At 44.7% G+C, this 19,887-nt stretch overlaps 1 protein-coding gene and 1 long non-coding RNA gene across 4 annotated transcripts in view; one reads left to right on the top strand and one right to left on the bottom strand.

The window, feature by feature from the left end:
- Positions 1-16,900, bottom strand: part of TMEM38B (transmembrane protein 38B) — a 50,837-nt gene extending 33,937 nt beyond the window's left edge. The window contains exon 1 of one of the 3 annotated variants that reach the window (XM_073345987.1): positions 16,732-16,900. In XM_073345987.1, the coding sequence (XP_073202088.1) occupies positions 16,732-16,837 (106 nt within the window). In that variant the 5' untranslated portion in view covers positions 16,838-16,900. Of the gene's footprint in view, positions 1-431; positions 639-16,731 lie in introns of those variants that run through there. The other 2 variants (XM_073345988.1, XM_073345986.1) reach the window with 2 other exon arrangements.
- LOC140911888 (uncharacterized) lies at positions 16,282-19,481 on the top strand. Its single transcript, XR_012159183.1, has 3 exons — positions 16,282-16,332; positions 18,446-18,623; positions 19,230-19,481. It is a non-coding gene; the product is annotated as an uncharacterized lncRNA (long non-coding RNA).
- The last annotated feature ends 406 nt before the right edge of the window (positions 19,482-19,887 follow it).

Genomic DNA, 19,887 nt, shown 5'->3' with positions numbered 1-19,887 from the left:
CCACCCCCCTAAACCAATACTCCCCCTCCCCCATCTAGCTTCTGATTTCTCTCAATGTTTTATGCAACAAATAATAAAGAATGGTTTTTAAACAATTGTGACTTTATTTCCTTTATATATATATATATATGCAGGTAACTAAGAGAAACAAACAACTCTCACACCGTACCCTGGCCAGTCATGAAACTGGCTTTCAAAGCTTCTCTGATGTGCAGCACGCCCTGCTGCGCTCTTCTAATCACCCTGTTGTCTGGCTAGCTGTTGCGCGTTGCAAGCTTCCACAGGGCTATGGCCATTTGCTTCTCAACTGTGAGGGCTGCTCTCGTTTTAGTGTCTTTGCGCTTCAGGGCAGGGGACAGCAAGTCACTAAGTTCCATGAAAGTGGCCCTATGCATACGAAAGTTTCTCAGTCACTGGGAATCATCCCATACCTGCAACACCATGTGGTCCCACCAGTCTGCGTTTGTTTCCCGGGCCCAGAATCGGCATTCCACAGCATGAACCTGGCCCAACAGCACCATGATCTCCCAATCGCCGCATGCCGTGCTTCTAGAAACGTCTGTGTCCATGTCCTCATCAGTATAGTAATGGCGCTGTCGTCGATTCCTCGCCCGGTTTTGCAGGTACTGCACATACTGCTGGATAATGCGCAAGGTATTTACAATGGTCAAAACTGCAGCGGAGATCTGATCGGGCTCCATGGCTATGGCGCCTGCACGGGTAATCCTGGAAAAAGGGCATGAAACATAGGAGAGCAGAGTGGCAGCAGAAGCTGTGCTGTTCGGTTCACAGTAGCCAAACAACGGCTGAAAAGGGTTGTCTTGTGTGGCTTTCATGGAGGTGGGAGCCCAGGACAGACAACATGGAGAAGCTCGGAAGCGTAGCAATAGCGGGAGAGCAGAGTTGGTGACAGAAGCTGTGCTGCTCGGCTCACGATGGCCGAGCACAGCTGAGTTGGAGAGGTGGACTCATAGTAGCAGGAGAGCAGCGGTGCACCATCTGCTGAAAGCAGTATGGTGTCTGCACGCCAAAAAGGTGCAAAACGATTGTCTGCCGTAGCTTTCTGACGACACACACCCAGAAACACCCGCAAGAATGATTTTGCCCCATCATGCACTGGGAGCTTAACCCAGAATTTCAATGGGCGGCGGGGACTGCAGGAACTGTGGGATAGCTACCCACAGTGCACCGCTCTGACATTCAATGCTAGCCTTGGTACTCCGGACGCAATCTGCTGAATTCACGTGCTTTAGTGGGGACACAGAAGACTGAATGTATAAAATAGCTTCCAAAAATTCGAATAGAATAATTTCTAAATAATTTTGTACTGTAGACGTACTCCAAAGCACATTAACTTAGGTGTTGATACTCTTATAAAATAGTCTCCCAACCTCTCTTCCAGAAGCTGAAATATTCAGGGACCAGTAATCTGGTAACATCAACATTTTAATGACTGCATACCATCATTTCCCTCTCCTGATACTTCCCAAACTACTGAAGTAATGGAGTTTTTCTTCCAGATCCTGGAATGCCGGACATCTGAGTGGTGCAGGCTTAAGAGAGGCTTTCCTAATAAAGGAATCCTTAATCTACTGAAGTTAGTTCTGGTGGTCCCATCTCAAAAAAGATACAGCATATTATAATTGGAAAAAGTACAGAGAAGGGCAACAAAAATTATTAAGGGTATGGAACAGCTTCCACATGAGGAGAGATTAATAAGACTAGGAATTTTCAGCTTGGAAGAGAGATGACTAAGGGGAGATTTTATAGACCTCTATCACTCATGAATGGTGTGGAGAAAGTAGATAAGGAAGTATTATTTACTCCTTCACATAACACAAGAACCAGGAGTCACCCAATGAAATTAATAGGCAGCAGGTTTATAACAAACAAAAGGAAACTGCTTCACACAACATATGGTCACCTTGTGGAACTCGTTGCAGGGGATGTTGTAAAGGCCAGAACTATACCAGGGTTTGAAAAAGAATAAGTTCATGGAGGATAGGTCCATCAATGGGTATTAGCCACGCTGGCAGGGCTGCAACCCCATGCTCTAGGTGTCCCTAGACTCTGACTGCAGATGCTGAGAATGGACAACAGGAGATGGATCACTCAATGTTTGCCTGTTCTGTTCATTCCCTCTGAAGCACCTGGCACTTGCCACTGTCAGAAGACAGGATACTGAGCTAGATGGATCATTGGTCTGATCCAGTATGGTGGTTCTTCTGTTCTTAAAGTCTGCCACTTCCAAAGCATAAAACAGCATGTGAAACCTATTTTGCTCCCATAAGCCCCATTAAATTCACAGCCTTTAGCTCAAGTAAACCCTAGAAAGCATTCACCAATCTCCCCCCATTCTCACAAACACAGAGCTAGTGTCTGCCAAGTCTACACACATATAGTTAACACCAAATCACTCTTCCCAACCAGTTGTCTGCCTGCAGCCTATATAGATGCACAACGGGTGACAGACCACCAGCTAGCTATATCACTTTCAAGACAGCATGAACTGCAATGAGAAACTGACAGAGATGCACTTTTAGTTGCTGATCCTACAGACATCCCGAAGCAAAATAAGCAGCAGGGAGAGGGAGAAAAAAATGCAAAGTGGAAAAGACAAAAAGGTTGCAGAGAAGAAAAAACATGCGACAAGACAAAGCAGAAAGATCAGCTGCAGTGACAGGTGTTCACACTTCAACAATGAAAGTGATCTGATAAACACAACCTACCATACAACAGTTTGTTCAGAACGGCATCTAACCTAAAAGTACATTTGGAATAAAGGAGGCCTGGAGAGGGAAAAATGATAGCTACATTCAACAGAAAAAGAAGCAGCGATGGAATCCTCTCCACCCTACTACATAATTTCGCACTTTCGAAGTCATTTACTCCCAAACTTTCCTAAAACCCTGAGGGAAACAAAGCTTCATTTGTATAGGAGACTACAGAACAGTTTGTCTGAACTAGTATTTCTTGTACTGTTAGAATTCATGGCATGCACTAGAAATCATGGAGGAATTCCTCAAGGGCTTCTTTTCCATGGATCTAGATGATGAAGATGTCATCAATGTAGTGACGCTCCTACTCTACTTGCGCTACATTGATGACATCTTCATCATCTGGACCCATGGAAAAGAAGCCCTTGAGGAATTCCACCATGATTTCAACAATTTCCACCCCACCATCAACCTCAGCCTGGACCAGTCCACACAAGAGATCCACTTCCAGGACACTACAGTGCTAATAAGTGATGGTCACATAACCACCACCCTATACCGGAAACCTACTGACCGCTATACTTATCTACATGCCTTCAGCTTTCATCCAAACCACATCATATGATCCATCACCTACAGCCAAGCTCGAAGATGTGACTGCATTTGCTCCAATCCCTCAAAGACAAACACAAGATCGCTATCAAGTGTTCTTAAAACTATAATACCCACCTGCTGAAGTGAAGGAACAGATTGACAGAGCCAGAAGAGTACCCAGAAGTCACCTACTACAGGACAGGCCCAACAAAGAAAGTAACAGAATGCCACCAGCCATCACCTTCAGCCCCCAACTCAAACCTCTCTAGCACATCATCAAGGATCTACAACCTATCCCTCACTCTCACAGATCTTGGTAGACAGGCCAGTCCTTGCATACAGACAGCCCCCCCAGCCTGAAGCAAATACTCACCAGCAACCACACACCACACAACAAAAACACTAACCCAGGAACCTATCCTTGCAACAAAGCCCGTTGCCAACTGTGTCCACATATCTATTCAAGGGATACCATTATAGAACCTAATCACATCAGCCACATCATCAGGGGCTCGTTCACCTGCACGCCTACCGATATGTGCCAGCAATGCCCCTCTGCCATGTACACTGGCCAAACTGGACAGTCTCTACACAAAAGACTAAATGGACGCAAATCAGACACCAAGAATTATAACATTCAAAAACCAGTTGGAGAACACTTCAACTGCCCTGGACACTCAATTACAGACCTAAAAGTCGCAATTCTTCAACCAAAAAAACTTAAAAAACAGACTCCAACGAGAAACTGCAGAACTGGAATTAATTTGCAAACTGGACACCATTAAATTAGGCTTGAATAAAGACGGAGTGGATGAGTCATTACACAAATTAAAAACTATTTCCCCATGCTAATTTTTCCACTACTGCTACTCACACCTTCTTGTCAACTGTTTGAAATGAGCCATCCTGATTATCAGTACAAACGTTTTTTTTCCTCCTGCTGATAATAGCCCACTTTAATTGATTAGTCTTGTTAGAGTTGGTATGGCAACACCCATTTTTTCAAGTTCTCTGTACATATACATCTTCCTACTGTATTTTCCACTGCATGCATCTAATGAAGTGGGTTTTAGCCCAAGAAAGCTTATGCCCAAATAAATGTATTAGTCTCTAAGATGCCACAAGTACACCTCATTCTTTTTTCTGAAGACGGCTATACTTGCCCTACATCCTGCACCTAGAAAACATCCACCACGTAAATCTGTGGTCAGTTTTGGAATACTTGCTTTAAACACTGATATTGCCCAGACCATAAATTTGTTTCTCCTTAAAAATAGAGCTCATTTGGTATGAACTCATACCCACAGCAGGTCTACACATCATAACAAGAGATTCAGCTGATAGAATCATAGACTATTAGGGTTGGAAGAGACCTCAGGAGGTCATCTAGTCCAATCCCCTGCTCAAAGCAGGGGCAACACCCACTAAACACCCACTAAATCATCCCAGCCAGGGCTTTGTCAAGCCAGGCCTTGAAAACCTCTAAGGATGGAGATTCCACCACCTCCCTAGGTAACTCATTCCAATGCTTCACACCACCCTCCTAATGAAATAGTGTTTCCTACTATCCAACCTAGACTTCCCCCACCGCAACTTGAGACCATTACTTCTTGTTCTGTCATCTGCCACCACTGATAACAGCCTAGCTCCATTCATTTATGGATATTGGATTTACTCTTATTATTGTACTTTTGCTCTATAATGGCTTTGCCTAGTTTTGTATTTAAAAAAAGGCTTAAATGTATATCAGTAGACAGTGTTAAACTCTTGATTATTAGTCCCAGATTATGATACAATAAATTACTCTGATTACTACAACTCCTGAGTGAGAGATGGTTCCCAGGTCAATAATCCAGTTCTGACAGCTATATTCTGTATCATAATGGCAGCCAGCCTAAGGACAGTAGTTTGAGAAATACTCCAGATATGGCTACTGGGCTTAATGGAAATTCTTGATATTGCAAGTATGTAACTAACAGGGAAAATGATGAAAGCATCTTTGATTAAAAGGATCAACACGTGTATGGAGATAAGCACCCTGCATATCTACGGATGTGATAAAATAACTTTTTGATTGCTAGAAAGACTTATGGATTTTTATCAATTCTACTTTGAAGCATTGCCAGCTCACACCTTGGTTTAGTCACATTAGCCCTAAAATGACAAAAACAATCACTCCCATCCTGTCCCATTTTTGTAATCAAGTTAAGGGCATTCATGCACTGCACTCTCTCAGACTGAAATGTTGGGACTACTGCCCCCTATTACACACTAAAGTATTCTCCCCCCCTTTCCTAGTTTGTAGAGAAGGGAGGCAAAAATTTAATCCCACCTTCAGATCCTGAAATCTTCCCTATACAGATGCATGAGCATTCATGGAGAAAGTTTTAAAATTGCTTTCCATGCAACTATATGTACATAATTTGTCTGCAGGGATATGGGAGACTAACACTGTTCTGACATTTTTCAGAGGGTGATCCAACTTAAATGTGTATCTGACTACTGGGGGATGGGAGGGAGAGAGGAAGAAGAGAGTATATTTTTGGGATGAGGGGGAGACTAATCTCACTCTCAGCAAGTCTCAGATGGTCAGGATTCAAACGTACTTTCAAGTTACTATTCAAAACATTGCTTTGCTGAACTGGACAGATGAAATGACTAACGTTACACCCCATATTCTTTATAGAAATATGGCTATGATATGAATATGGCATAACTAAGATATACTTTATGCAAGATGACTCGTGTAAGATATCATTGGAAAGGTTATGATTTACTATGAATATCCAATTTGTATGCATGTATCATTTCTGTATTTAAAGTTAGGAATACTGACTATATAACAATTACAACTGTGTGTACTTGGGGAAACGCCGACCAGACAGTAAGCAATCAGACTTACTGGGCCATTAGAAAAAGACAATGAGTCTTTGAAGATGTGGATCTCCCATCTGCCTGGAGTTCCTTCCTGTGGACACTGCAAATAAATCTGGTTTCACAGTTGCTTTGACACTGCAAGGTCAGGTGATAAGATCACCTGACCAAAATACCACCTTGAACACTGCTGGTGCTTTTCCCCTGTAGAGGGATGGGGATTAAACAAAAGTTTCCCACCTTAGGTAAATCCTTTTTAAGGCTGGCGAGGGGGTTAATCTAGACTCTCCTCCACTGCCTACCCAAGAAGTACTGCTGAAAGTACCTGAAGGGATGAAGGGACAAAGGAACTAACCTGAGGGGAAAGGGAGGGGTGAGTACAGATTGAGAAAGGGGTCCAGTCTGTAAGAAGAAATAACTGGAACTCCAAGCTACAGAAACTCTGCAACTTGCCTAAAATAACATTTAGGGTGAAAAATGACTTCTTGAAACCAGGTTTCAGAGTAACAGCCGTGTTAGTCTGTATTCGCAAAAAGAAAAGGAGTACTTGTGGCACCTTAGAGACTAACCAATTTATTAGAGCATAAGCTTTCGTGAGCTACAGCTCACTTCATCAGTGAGCCAGTCTCTATGATCTTAAGCTTAGTATGCATGTTTTCTTATATTTGCTCAGTAATCTGCTTTGTTCTGTTTGTTATCCCTTATAATCACTTAAAATCTGCCTTTTATAGTTAATAAATTTGTTCTGTTTATTAAACCCAGTTTGTGCAATTTTTAACTGGGTGGGGGCAAGAAGTTGTGCATCTCTCTCTTCACATTGAGGGAGACGGGCAATTTTTATGAGCTTGCCCTGTACAGATCTTTCTATACAGCGCAAGACCGCTTTATTTTGGGTTTATTCCCCAAAGGGGGTGTGCATGTGAGTGCTTGGTGAATCCTCTCACAGAGCTCACTTCAGTCTATGTCTGCAGCTGTGTGTGGCCCTAACTGTGTGTGCATGCTGCAAGAGACCGGAGAGCCTAATTCAACACAACAGAGAGAAGGAATCCAGGCTGGTGGATCAGAAGGGGCTCAGTGAAACCCCAGTACATCAGCTGTCATCCCAGAAAGGGGGTCCAACCCATCCCAGTTACCACAACTTCCTTCCACATTTTACCTTTTTAAATCAGTCTACAATTTCCATTGCAGCTTCTAAATATTTTTGAATTAAAATCAAGTTTTGTTTTTCCCCTTCCTCCTCTTGTAAGCCCTAAACTACATTTGGTAAAGTGAACAGGAGTACTTGTGGCACCTTAGAGACTAACAAATTTATTTTAGCATAAGCTTTCGTGGGCTACAGCCCACTTCATTGGATGTATAGAATGGAACATATAGTAAGAAGAGAGACATACACACATGGTGGAAGTTGCCACACAAACTGTAAGAGGCTAATTAAGATGAGCTATCAGCAGGAGAAAAAAAATGTATATATATCTTCTTACTATACGTTCCATTCTATGCATCCAATGAAGTGAGCTGTAGCTCACAAAAGCTTATGCTCTAATAAATTTGTGCCACAAGTACTCCTGTTCTTTTTGCGGATACAGACTAACATGGCTGCTACTCAAACCTGTCATTTGGTAAAGTGAAAGTGTCCCTAGAGATGTACAAACAAGAAAGCAAGCAATATTAAATTTAATCTCTGCTCTAAGCATAGGAAAAGGAATGGTTGCCAAAGGGAGAGAGAAGAGTTATACTAAGAGAAAAAGTACATTTCCAGCCCACAGGTTATTACAAGCAACTGAAATTCAGAAGATAAAGATGCCCTCTAATGATCCTTTTTAAACTATCCTTGAACGATGAGAAGACCCCTATGGATATCAAAAAATGCACAAGTGGATCAAAGGCAACACACAGCCCTTACTATATTCACTTAATTGGAATATTCATAAAAGGCGGTATTTCTAATCATAGATACAAGCAAATATCCAGTAAAGTCAGTTTTTATATCTGAACTCCAGCACAAAAGCCAAGTTTACAAAACTGACACCAACTAGTTTCTTGGAGTTTCAAATTTAAACACAAAATACAGACTAAAGATTTAATATGTATTGCATGATTTGTTTTTACAACACTGCAATAATTATTAATGTTCAAAATCAGAGGATATCTATTCAGCTTGAATACTATTATCAGTGCTTTGGGCATTAAAGTTGCAGTTAATTAAGTTTAATTGTAATTGACAAGGTTAACAAAGGAGATAATGATCTGGGTGAACAATCAGGTTCACTTAATGACACATGTGAAGTGTATAAAAGGGTCATTAGATCCAGATCCCATATTATAAAATGAGGATTCACATACAGGAGGGGAAGACATGCAGAATATGGGGTAGTTTAGGTTTTTTAAATATTTATTTGGATTTCTATGATAATAAAAGGGGCACCTATCCAGAGCTCTTGCCCTGCCCCCCCAAATACATTACAAAACCAGAAATAAATTAAACAGCAGCTTACCCCTCTGCCAGCCAACAGGACTAAACCTCCAACAAAACTATTTCCCTCCCCCTGCATTAAAAGGTACAAATAGATTAACCTTGCAGCATGCCCTTCACATCAGAACAAATGGCTATTTAGATTGAGGAAAGGAATCTATTACAGAGCTGAGGGACCCTCACAGAGAATACACTACCATCTCTTTTAACCATGCTCCACCTCTTAAATTAAGGAGTATCCACCTAGCACATGCCCACTATTCACAGCTGTGGCAATATGGCACAAGGAGAGAGGCAGTATCTCAAGCAGCAAGTTCCCAAGCTATTGAGGGCTTTATAGTTCAAACACAACATTTAAAATTCAATCAGGAAACCAAAAGGTATCCCATGTAAATCACTGAGTACAGGTATCATGTGCTGCAACTGGGAAGTACCATTTAATAGGCAGACTGCTGCATTCTGCACTAGTCTTAGTTTCTGGACTGATTAAAGTTACAGCCCCATGCAGAATGTATTGTACTTACCCAGTCTTGGAGTGACAAAAGTACGTATCAAGATAACAGGGTCCACATCCAAAAAACCTGAGTTTTCCAGCCAGGTGCAGACAGTAAAGAAGCATTCTTGGACACTGCTGCCATATGATCATCTAACAGTACTGGGGATGCAGTAACACCACTTCACAAGTGGCAGGCACATCCTCTCAAACATAGGTGTAGCAATAATCCTTGGCATATCTTCCAATAGCTCTCTTCAACCTACCATCACCACGTCAGTTTTAGCCAGATAGGGGCATGGATAAGAGCTAGCAATCTCCCTCAGACACAGGATCAGGTGTTCAACAGTACTGTCTAGGCCTGGTGTAAACTCAGATATAGATAGAAGATGCATTATAGTAGATGTATAAAAGATCTAAGAGATGACCCCCTAAGCTGTCAAACAGATCAGAGTTTAGTAGCTGAGGCTCCTTTTCTCATTCCTGGGCTGGAAGGGAAAGTTTTCCAGCTGATACAGTGTCTTACATTTTAATAATCTTTGCTTTTTATATTTTGTACCTGCACCTAGACACAGTGATAGAGGTAATGAATAAAAACTCAACAGAACAACCCTATACAGTAAGACTGCCTGCAGTAGGCAGCAGCAATCGGTTTTGAGGTGCAGTGGGGGCATCACCAAAATAAATCACATTTCTGACAAAAAACTGTACGTGCTATTTGTTACTGTAAACAAATAAGATTATACCTGAAAGCTTAGAGAAACATTTTTATTTTTTCTAGTTTACTCTGTGCATTTCTGACAGCATTTTCCAAGTAATCTAATTCACTGTCTCTCCTATATTCTCAGTTTTCTGTTTGGCAGGCTTTCTAATAGCAACAGGAGGGCAAAAAACATTTGAGGGTATTTCTAGCTATTTAATGCAGTAAGTGTGTGTGTGTTTGTTTGGGGGTTTTTTTGTTTAAGAAGTTAATCACACTCCCTCTTTTGTTCCTCTTTCCCAACCCCCTCCATGCGCTTCCCTGACAACTGGCTGCATTCTCCATGGGCTTGTCTACACTGGCACGTTACAGAGCTGCAACTTTCTCGCTCATGGGTGTGAAAAAACACAAGTTTCAGTGCTGTAGCGTGCCAGAATAGACAGTGCACCAAAGCTGATAGTCATGCTGGTAGCTACGCCCACCATGGAGGTGGTTTTTTTAGAGCTCTCCCCCAGCGCTGTGCCGTGACTATACAAGCCACATTAAAGCGCTGCTATGGCAGCGCTTTAAGGTTGCGAGTGTAGACAAGCCCCACGACATAACTTCTCCACACTGGTGACGGTGCGTTCCAGTCCTAAAGGCGATGTCCACACTAGGAATCTTCAGCAAAAGCTTCCCAGTAGTAACACCAATAGAATCCTAATGCAACCAAATTTTCAGGAGTTTCTTGTATTTTTATCATGTGTTAATTAAGAACTGCTTAGATGCTGTATTAATTAACAACACAGTGCTTAAGACTCCAGATGCTGCTGGAATCATATTTACATTAGGGCTCTCACCAATACTGTCAAAAAAAATCCACTAATATTTAGGTTCCTTAGTATAGATACAGACTAGGGCCATGTCGACAAAAATTATGTCAACCTAACTTACGTCAGCATACAGCCAACGCAGTTATTAAATCACTTGTGTGTCACAGAGTCATCAGGGCGATGCTCTGGAACTGCTCCGTAGGAAGCCAGTCAGGACTCTGGGGGAGCATGCCTCCTCTCTCTGAGCATACTATCACCAGGGCAAGCAGCTTACACAGTTTCGACCTTCCTGGGTCTGACCTCGGAGCATTCAGCATCCCCTTCCACACTGTGCACTTCCCACAGCGAGTCCACCCAGGTGGGGCTCCTGGGGAAGCCAGAGGGCCCAGCACCACAACTCCACAGTCAGACGTGACTTTCAGCCAGCCAGTAAAAGAGAAGGTTTATTAGTCGACAGGAACACAGCATAGTGTGATGGCATTGAGCTTCCAATAGGAAAAATGGGTTGATCCGATTCTTTGTGGCCTGAGGTCCAGAACCACAGGAGAGGCCCCCCAAGGCTAGTGGATGGCTGCATCATCCCTAAAGCCAGCATGTCTCTGACCTCTGCCGCCAGGGCCTGGGCTGTGTTCCCAGCTACTCTGAAGGGGGCACACCTGATGGGAGGGCCAGCTCCCATCTCCGAACAGTGGACAGCTCCAGCTCTTAGTGAGCCCAGGCCAGTTGGAAAACAGCTGTTGGTAGGAATGCAGCATCTCTCTGATCCCTGCCTGCTGGGCAGGGGTTAGCTGGTCAGAGAGGGGAACTGATTCCAGCAAGGCGCTGGCTCCTGTCTCAGGGAAGAGACCCACCAGGGGATCTTCTCCCTTCTCCCACTGGCCACACACGGCCAGTACCAGCCTCTCCCTGTCACAGTACGGCTCCATCATGTTGACTAGGTACCCTCCGTGGCTGTGAACCTGGTTGGGCAGTTTCACCAAATTATGTCAACCTAACTTACATCAGAATACAGCCACCACAGTTATTAAATCACTTGTGCGCGCTCACACTTGGCTCCTTGTGTCAGCACTGCGCATCCTCACCAGAACCGCTTGTATCGATTATCTTGTCAGCGTGGGGCATTGTGGAATGGCTCCTGAAGGCTAGTAACAGTCAATGTAAGCAGTGTAGTGTCTACACGGACACTACGGCAACCTAATTACATTAACCATGACTCTTCACCACTCAGATAGGTGGTGTCACTAAATTGGCGTAGCGAGGCACTTACACAGGCGGGAGTCAAATTTAAGCGAAGACACTTGTACAGCTAAGAGAACACAAGGCAGCTTACATCGACCTAACCATGTATTGCAGACCAGGCCTAAGGATGGCTCCTATTTAGTCTCCTCCTCGTCCACAGCAGCAGTCCCTAGTAGAGGTAGATAAACTGACTGCTTCTTCCCTGTTTCCACCTGCTTTTTCATACTTCAGCTCTTCTTAGCAATCTTTGACGACAGCAAAGCAGCTGGAAACTAAATACTGTATCATCACATGACCAACCTGCTCCCCAAAAGCCAGCAGAGATCAAAGTTCGGGAATCTCTGCACTAAGCAATAAAAAGTTTAAGTATCACAAACAAATCACAACTATAAAGGTAGCCCAGCAAAGATTATGCTAGGCATCATTAAAAGTCTCTGGGCTCTAAACACTGGTGTTTTGCAATTCAATCATTGTTTTCTTGCTATAGTGCTGACATAGCTAGAAAGCTTGTTGCTTCAATGCTAACTGTCCTTTAGCATTACTATTGCTAACAACATTATGGGTGGAATAAAACCTTCAAAAACACAGAAATTCAATTTTAAGTAGGTCATTCACTTACAAATTAACTGTCATTTATGTTTGTCCCATGAAGCATCCTTTAACGCTAATGAGGCATCATGAAATCATGCAGAATGTGATTTGAGCAAAACCAACTAGTCTGCAAATACTGTAGTTTAGGGGTGAAGTTTAGGTTTCAAAAGCAGAGGCTGATGCGGAATACAAGTTTTCTGTTGGTTTTTAAAAAAAAAATGTTTGACATTAAATAACTATTCTTGTAAAAAAGTGCGACAAAGCCCTGCTTTTCAATGCTCTCCCCTGTCACTTCTTCCTCACTGTCCTCCTCCAACCTACAAAATTAATGATTAATATCACACACCATGCTTGTCTTGGTTATACACCTAAAGGGTGAAATAAAAAACCCTTTTAAAATAAAATACTTTTAAACACTATTCAAGATTACTTAGTTTCCATATCAGTAAGAATATAGGTTTCAGAGTAACAGCCGTGTTAGTCTGTATTCGCAAAAAGAAAAGGAGGACTTTTCTCTAAGGTGCCACAAGTCCTCCTTTTCTTTTAGTAAGAATATAGTTACTAACAATAACAACTTAGCACTAAAAAAAAAAAAAGGATCAGATTCACTTATCAAAACCCTATGCCAAGGATTCTATAATTCTCCTGAAAAAACATCAGTTTATGTGGAGAATCCTATAAATAAAAAAACTCTACATTAAATATGACTAACAAGTGGCACCAGTACCTCACTCGTGAACACCAAATTTCCCTTCACAATTTAAAGAAAATGTTTCTTATGTCATAAAGTGTATCAAAAGTATAGTAAAGAAGTTTTTTTCTCTTAAAAAAAGCTCATACTTTAACAGGTAACCATGCCATTACTAATAAAAGGTACAGTTTCCACAAATTATCCCTACAGAGTACTTAGAAAAAGAATAAATTTGGAGTCCTACATAATACAGATGGTCCAAAGTTTAAGTTGTGAAAACAAAGAAAGCATTTCAAAAAAGTAAAGTCATTTTCTAAAAAGAATGCGGTAAACCCTCAATGTAATAAAATAGGATGCTAAATGCAGGCTGCTGACTGACTATGCTGTGACACGATGGGACACCACATATACTGCAAGTCTACTGACTGAGTTACAGCTGGAATAATTTTGACCCATTCACAACTTCAATATTTATGTTTCAGTTCTTTTGGGGGGGGGCGCTCAATGCCCCTTTCCCCACAAAAAAAATTACTAATTCCATGCTCAAATTAGAAAATGAGCTATACTTAAACCAAGATAAATACTACAAACACAAATTTATGTATTTTAATTGAAATTTCTAAGTGAATACAATGTATGCTCAAACCGATTCTATGGTCATTTACAGCATTGTAGTTTGCTGATAGGAGTACGTGTAGAAGCAACAAAAAAATTAAGCAAATACTGGAGAGTATTAATGGAAAATAAATTTTGAATATGTATACATAAGTGTTCCTACCAGAAACCTGATTCTAAAATAGGAAGATTCTAAAATCTTCTTGTATTTAAAGTAGTGGACGGAGGACACAGGAGATTGGGGCTCTATTTCTGGCTCTTCACATACTTCCTGTGTGACCTTGCACCAATCTTTAATCATTGAATCAGATCATCCATCTGTAAAATGTGGGTATTTCATTATGTATGTGAGATGCACAGATACTAAAGTGAGGCATGCGAAAGAAAAGCAAGTCAGACAAAAAATTACAATCAGGGAACAAAAATATACCCTAAGACCAAAGTACCCAATTTACTCAACAGCTTAAACTTTCAATATCAACTAGCCACAATGAACTGCTTGCAAACGAGTAACAGATGAAGATTTATTCACTGAAATTCAGCTTGTAGTTCTAAATAGTAATTATTTTTTAAAATCAAGCTCTGTTCAAGCCTGTCAAAACAGAAAGATAAAAATATGTCAAATGAGTAGTTACGAATTATTTGTCCAGCTCTAGCCAGAGCTAGGAAACTGCTGCCACTAAAGCAAACTTTCTAAAATGCAACATTTTACTCAAGCCATACTGAAGATGTGCCATAAGAGGGGGAGAGAAGTAGGTCCTTTCTTCACTAATGTCCATCTCCAATTTGGACCCAATTCCGAAGTTCAGAGGAATTTGGAACTTGAAAGTAATGCAACATCTTCTCCGTTATCTATACATAGGAGATTTCTCACTTTTAAACTGCTTGTTCCTTTAATGTCATAAGCCAATATTTGTGACATCACAATCACTTTTACAGTAGGGAATTTACTACCACAATTGGCTTACACAGAGATGTTACAATCTAGCAGGAGAAGCAAGAGGTTTAGTAAAAAAAGAAAGCTATTAACATTACTATTAGAGTAATCAGCATAGATTAGTATCTGTGGAAGACAGAAATGTGTGGTTTAGGTATTTTTAATGCATCTGCCTACCACACTTTGATATTACGCAAATAACTGACACTGCATATATTTATAGTCTTGTTTAGATTTTTTCCACTTATTTTACCTAGATCAATTTCAAATATTGTTGGACACATTGTTAGTAATAAGCAAGCCTTGGCAAATGCACATGCTAATGGCAAACAGTAAAACTTCTCTTGGTGAATTTACTCATCAGTTATTGCAGAATAAGCTTTTTAAACAAAAATAAAGCGTCTAGCCCTTCTGGTAGCAAACAGCCTTCCAAATGTGAAGTAAACAGAGCAATGCAATGGTCTTCCTAAATCTGCCTAAGTCTGATAAAACAGTCATGAACTGCCAAAGACCCAGATATAGGGAAGTTACTCTGGGGCAGAGGAACTTTCCCAATCTTTGAAGTCACTCTACAGTAGTTATTCCAGTCTCAAGGCTGGATTAATCTATACAACACTTGACTCAACTCTATGAGAGGTGAAGGCTAGTTAATAGCCCCAAATCCAATAGTGCACAACAAGCCCCACAGAGCTTGCACTCCACCACAGACTTTCCAAATATTGCCCCAACTCATATGCAGAAGAAAAATGTTGGAAATGCTACAACACAGCTTTCCATAGCAGGGGAGGATTTACTCTTATAACAGTTGAATTAGCTTCTACATGCCCAAGTGTCATGTTGACTCTGGAGAGTTTCTGGGCCCATCTTTGTTCAATCCTTCAAAAAATGCTATGTTTTGAATTTCCAAGGAACTTCAACCACCTCATCCCTTCTGTCCAAAGCCATGCAGAAAAAAAAAAAATCAAGCACCAATAGCAAGGCTTTCAACCAGCAAGTTACTGGACTATTTGTCCATTTATTTTCCCTAGCTTGAGAAAATGGGAAGGCATGGCATTGGTAGGAGATCATAACTATGTGCCTTTTGTTGCTGATTTATTGCTATTTGTTGGGAATATGCTGATTAATGAAGGGGTTCTTCATGGTTGTATATTTCAAAACTGTCAAAAGGCACCTAGATAAAAGGATGAGCACTATAATTTTAGGTAAAAGAATAGCAGCAAGAGCCCCATCACCTGACTTGAAGTGCACAAATATAAAGTCAATAACAAGAGACTTATCCCTACAAATCCCTACAGAACATTTGGGTCTCCCTGCTTGAGGGGCACTCATTTCAAAGTTTTTTACAGAAAGTTTTCCCCTAATTTGCCACTAAGTTAGACAGGACAGAGGCCACTAGAAATTGTATTGGAACAGACATGAGAAACCTAAAGCTTCGGGAGAGAACTGGCGGTTGTGCAACATTATGGGTTTAACCATTCCCCCCCCCATTTCTATCTATTTAAATGTTCACAGCAAAGACAAATCATGGGCGGGGGGGGGGGAGGACTCACAAAGTTAGAACTTAAATGGGCAACAGAACATGTCAAGACAGACACGGTAAGCACCCGTGAAGCGCGAGGGCAGGGGCCGCGAGCGGCCGGCGGGGCGGGGAGAAGCGCCCAGCAAAGGGCGCGCGGGGGGGGCAGGCTGGACGGGGGGGGGAGAAGTGGATGTGGGGGGCCCCCGCGCACCGCCCCCCAAAGCCCGGGGCCGACGCTGCTGCAGACAGATGGGGGGGGTTACCCTATACCCCCCGCCCCGCGGGTTGCGGGAGGCCGCCGGGGGGTCCCGCCCCCGGCCCTGCTGGGCAGCCGTGTCCCGCCGGGGGGTCCCGCCTGACGGGGCGGGGGGGCCGCCCGGGGCTCCCGGCGGGGACGGGCGCGGCGGTTGGGGCGCCGCGGGGGGGCGGGGGGGCCCAGGGACCCGGCACGGGGCGGGGGCGGGGGCGGGGCTCACCCCGCTGCTCCTTCAGCGCCATGACGGAGGCCAGGTAATGCGCCGCGTCGAAGAAGGGGAACATGGGCAGGCGGGAGAAGCGCAGCGGCACCTGCCCCAGCTCCATGATGGCGGCGGCTCCTCGGCCCGGGCCCGGCCCGCGCGCCGCCCCCACAGCTGCGGGGCGGGAGAAGGGAGGGCGCTGAGTGTTAATTGGAGGGACCAGCCCGGGGGGCGGGACTTGCTGGGGGAGGGGCGGCTGCTGGGGGCGGAGGAGGGGGCGGGGAGCTGCAGGGGGCGGGACTTGTGGGGGAGGGGGGGCTGCTGGGGGCGGAGGAGGGGGCGGGGAACTGCAGGGGGCGGGACTTGCTGGGGGAGGGGGGGGCTGCTGGGGGCGGAGGAGGGGGCGGGGAGCTGCAGGGGGCGGGACTTGCGGGGGGGGCTGCTGGGGGCGGAGGGGGGGGCGGGGAGCTGCAGGGGGCGGGACTTGCTGGGGGAGGGGGGCTGCTGGGGGCGGAGGAGGGGGCGGGGAGCTGCAGGGGGCGGGACTTGCTGGGGGAGGGGGGCTGCTGGGGGCGGAGGAGGGGGCGGGGAGCTGCAGGGGGCGGGACTTGTGGGGGAGGGGGGGCTGCTGGGGGCGGAGGAGGGGGCGGGGAGCTGCTGGGGGCGGAGGAGGGGGCGGGGAGCTGCAGGGGGCGGGACTTGCTGGGGGAGGGGGGCTGCTGGGGGCGGAGGAGGGGGCGGGGAGCTGCAGGGGGCGGGACTTGCTGGGGGAGGGGGGGGGCTGCTGGGGGCGGAGGAGGGGGCGGGGAGCTGCAGGGGGCGGGACTTGTGGGGGAGGGGGGGCTGCTGGGGGCGGAGGAGGGGGCGGGGAGCTGCAGGGGGCGGGACTTGCTGGGGGAGGGGGGCTGCTGGGGGCGGAGGAGGGGGCGGGGAGCTGCAGGGGGCGGGACTTGTGGGGGAGGGGGGGCTGCTGGGGGCGGAGGAGGGGGCGGGGAGCTGCAGGGGGCGGGACTTGTGGGGGAGGGGGGGCTGCTGGGGGCGGAAGAGGGGGCGGGGAGCTGCAGGGGGCGGGACTTGCGGGGGGGGCTGCTGGGGGCGGAGGAGGGGGCGGGGAGCTGCAGGGGGCGGGACTTGTGGGGGAGGGGGGGCTGCTAGGGGCGGAGGAGGGGGCGGGGAGCTGCAGGGGGCGGGACTTGCGGGGGGGGCTGCTAGGGGCGGAGGAGGGGGCGGGGAGCTGCAGGGGGCGGGACTTGCTGGGGCGTCAGGGAGCGGCCCTAGGCATGTGGGGAGTTATTATCTGTATGGCCATGGGAGGGCTCAGGTACTGATGGGGCTGGGCTGCTCAAGGCAGGGATTCGGGGGGCCGGGGGGGAACATCTGCTTGGGGGAATTACAGAACCAGTATGTGGGGAGTTAGGGACCTGAATGGGAAGGAGGAGGGTTGGTAGGGGGATGAGGGAACTTTATGGTTATGCGAAGGAGTGTATCTATGGCATGGATTAAGAACCAGTGTGGATATGGGGGGTATTTGGGACCTGTCTGGGCACTGGGGGGTTGGCAGGGAGATTAGGGACCTTTAGGTGTATGGGGCGTGAGGGAATCTGATGGGTGCAGGGGATTAGGAACTGGTATGAGGATTGGAGGTGAGGTTCTATTGGGTGAATGGGGATTTGAAGACCTGTACTGAGATGAACACTGTAAATTCCTTAAACAGCTTTTGCTTTAATCACAGGTCTTGAGTCCTACATCACTTTAGAAAAACCTCTTGAAGTTCTACCAGAAAATATCAAGTGGTTAGAGGAACCGGAGAGTTCTCTGCCCTGTGTAACAAAGCTTTCCTGCTCACCCTATACTAAAAGTTTATTTACATTACTACTACCTCTCCCTCCACATATGCACAGCAACAGAAGGTACTGGGTGGTTTTTCTTTTAGCAGCCTTGCCTAATGTTTTGACCCTTTAAAATCTAAGCACATTTACAAAAAAGGTGCTTCAGAGAAGTGATCTCAAGTTATGTGCACTTGATTTATTTCTGTTGTGTTAGCCTGTCCAAGGTGACAACAAATATGCTCCTCTCCCACACTGCTTCCACTGTGAGGCCTCAATCCGCGTTCAGATCCTCGCAGACCCAAGGGTCAAACCATACATATGTGACTGAAGGATCAGGGCACACATATGCTCCATTTATTATTTTAAAAAAAACATTTCTAACTGACACCCCCCAAACTCAGCCTGGGCTCCAAGAGTCAAGCTGGCTTCTGTCCATCTCACCCACCATCACGAGTCATAGGGACAAAGATATCAGCACTTAGACAGTTCTGCTGATCATGCTACAGGAGCCAGAAAAAACCTGGCTCATTTTGCTATAGCTGTATTGGCTAAATTCATGCAGATCTGCCTCAAAACCAGATGGTTATACTGCTTAAGGTGTCATTTTTTACACTCAATTTTTAAAAATGTAAATAGAGCCTAAAAAGTTAGGTTGTATGTTTAGCCAATATTCTCTCTTCATTCCAGAAAATGACATTAATGATGCTTGTGTGAAGTTACCTGTTACTAACAAGTCATTTGGCAATTCATGCCACTCGGAGTCGTTTGGAGCAAGACTTAAGATTCCCTCCATGTGCACAGCCACTCAATTATTTTTTTCATTTTTTGCTTTCCACCAAAGAATCTTAAGGTATTTGGTCTTTGGCTTAATGCTTGTGTTTTGTATGGGACTGAGTAAGCTCTGTGCTTAATAAATAAGTGACTACATAAAGCTAAAATATCCCAGCCTTTAACAAAACTGCTTGAATCCTATAGGATGAGAGAAATTAGAGAGGATGTAGATATATTAAATGACAATCCATCCTGAAAGCATAGGAGGTAATCTCCCCATTGAAGACATACCACTTTAACTGATACTGAATTTGGAACAAATTTCAGCACTGGAGTAAGCAGGATTATTGAAGACTATTGAAGTCTGTGGGAATTGATTCTGTTTACACCAGTACACGTCACTGTTTCTCTCTACTTTGTGTTTTTCTGAGCCCAAAACTACAGAGAAGTTACTTGAACTGCATCTTCAGTGAACATACATCCGAAACACTGAAGTCAATGGAGTTACCTTAAGGAAAACAATAGTTGAATCTTGTCAAATAATGTCAGAGTTTAACGAGAAAATCCCTATATG

The sequence above is a fragment of the Lepidochelys kempii genome, chromosome 5 (assembly GCF_965140265.1).
Source record: "Lepidochelys kempii isolate rLepKem1 chromosome 5, rLepKem1.hap2, whole genome shotgun sequence".
Taxonomy (NCBI): Eukaryota; Metazoa; Chordata; order Testudines; family Cheloniidae; genus Lepidochelys; species Lepidochelys kempii.
The sequence above is the reverse complement of the archived record's forward strand: the minus strand, read 5'-3'. Positions and strand labels throughout refer to the sequence as shown.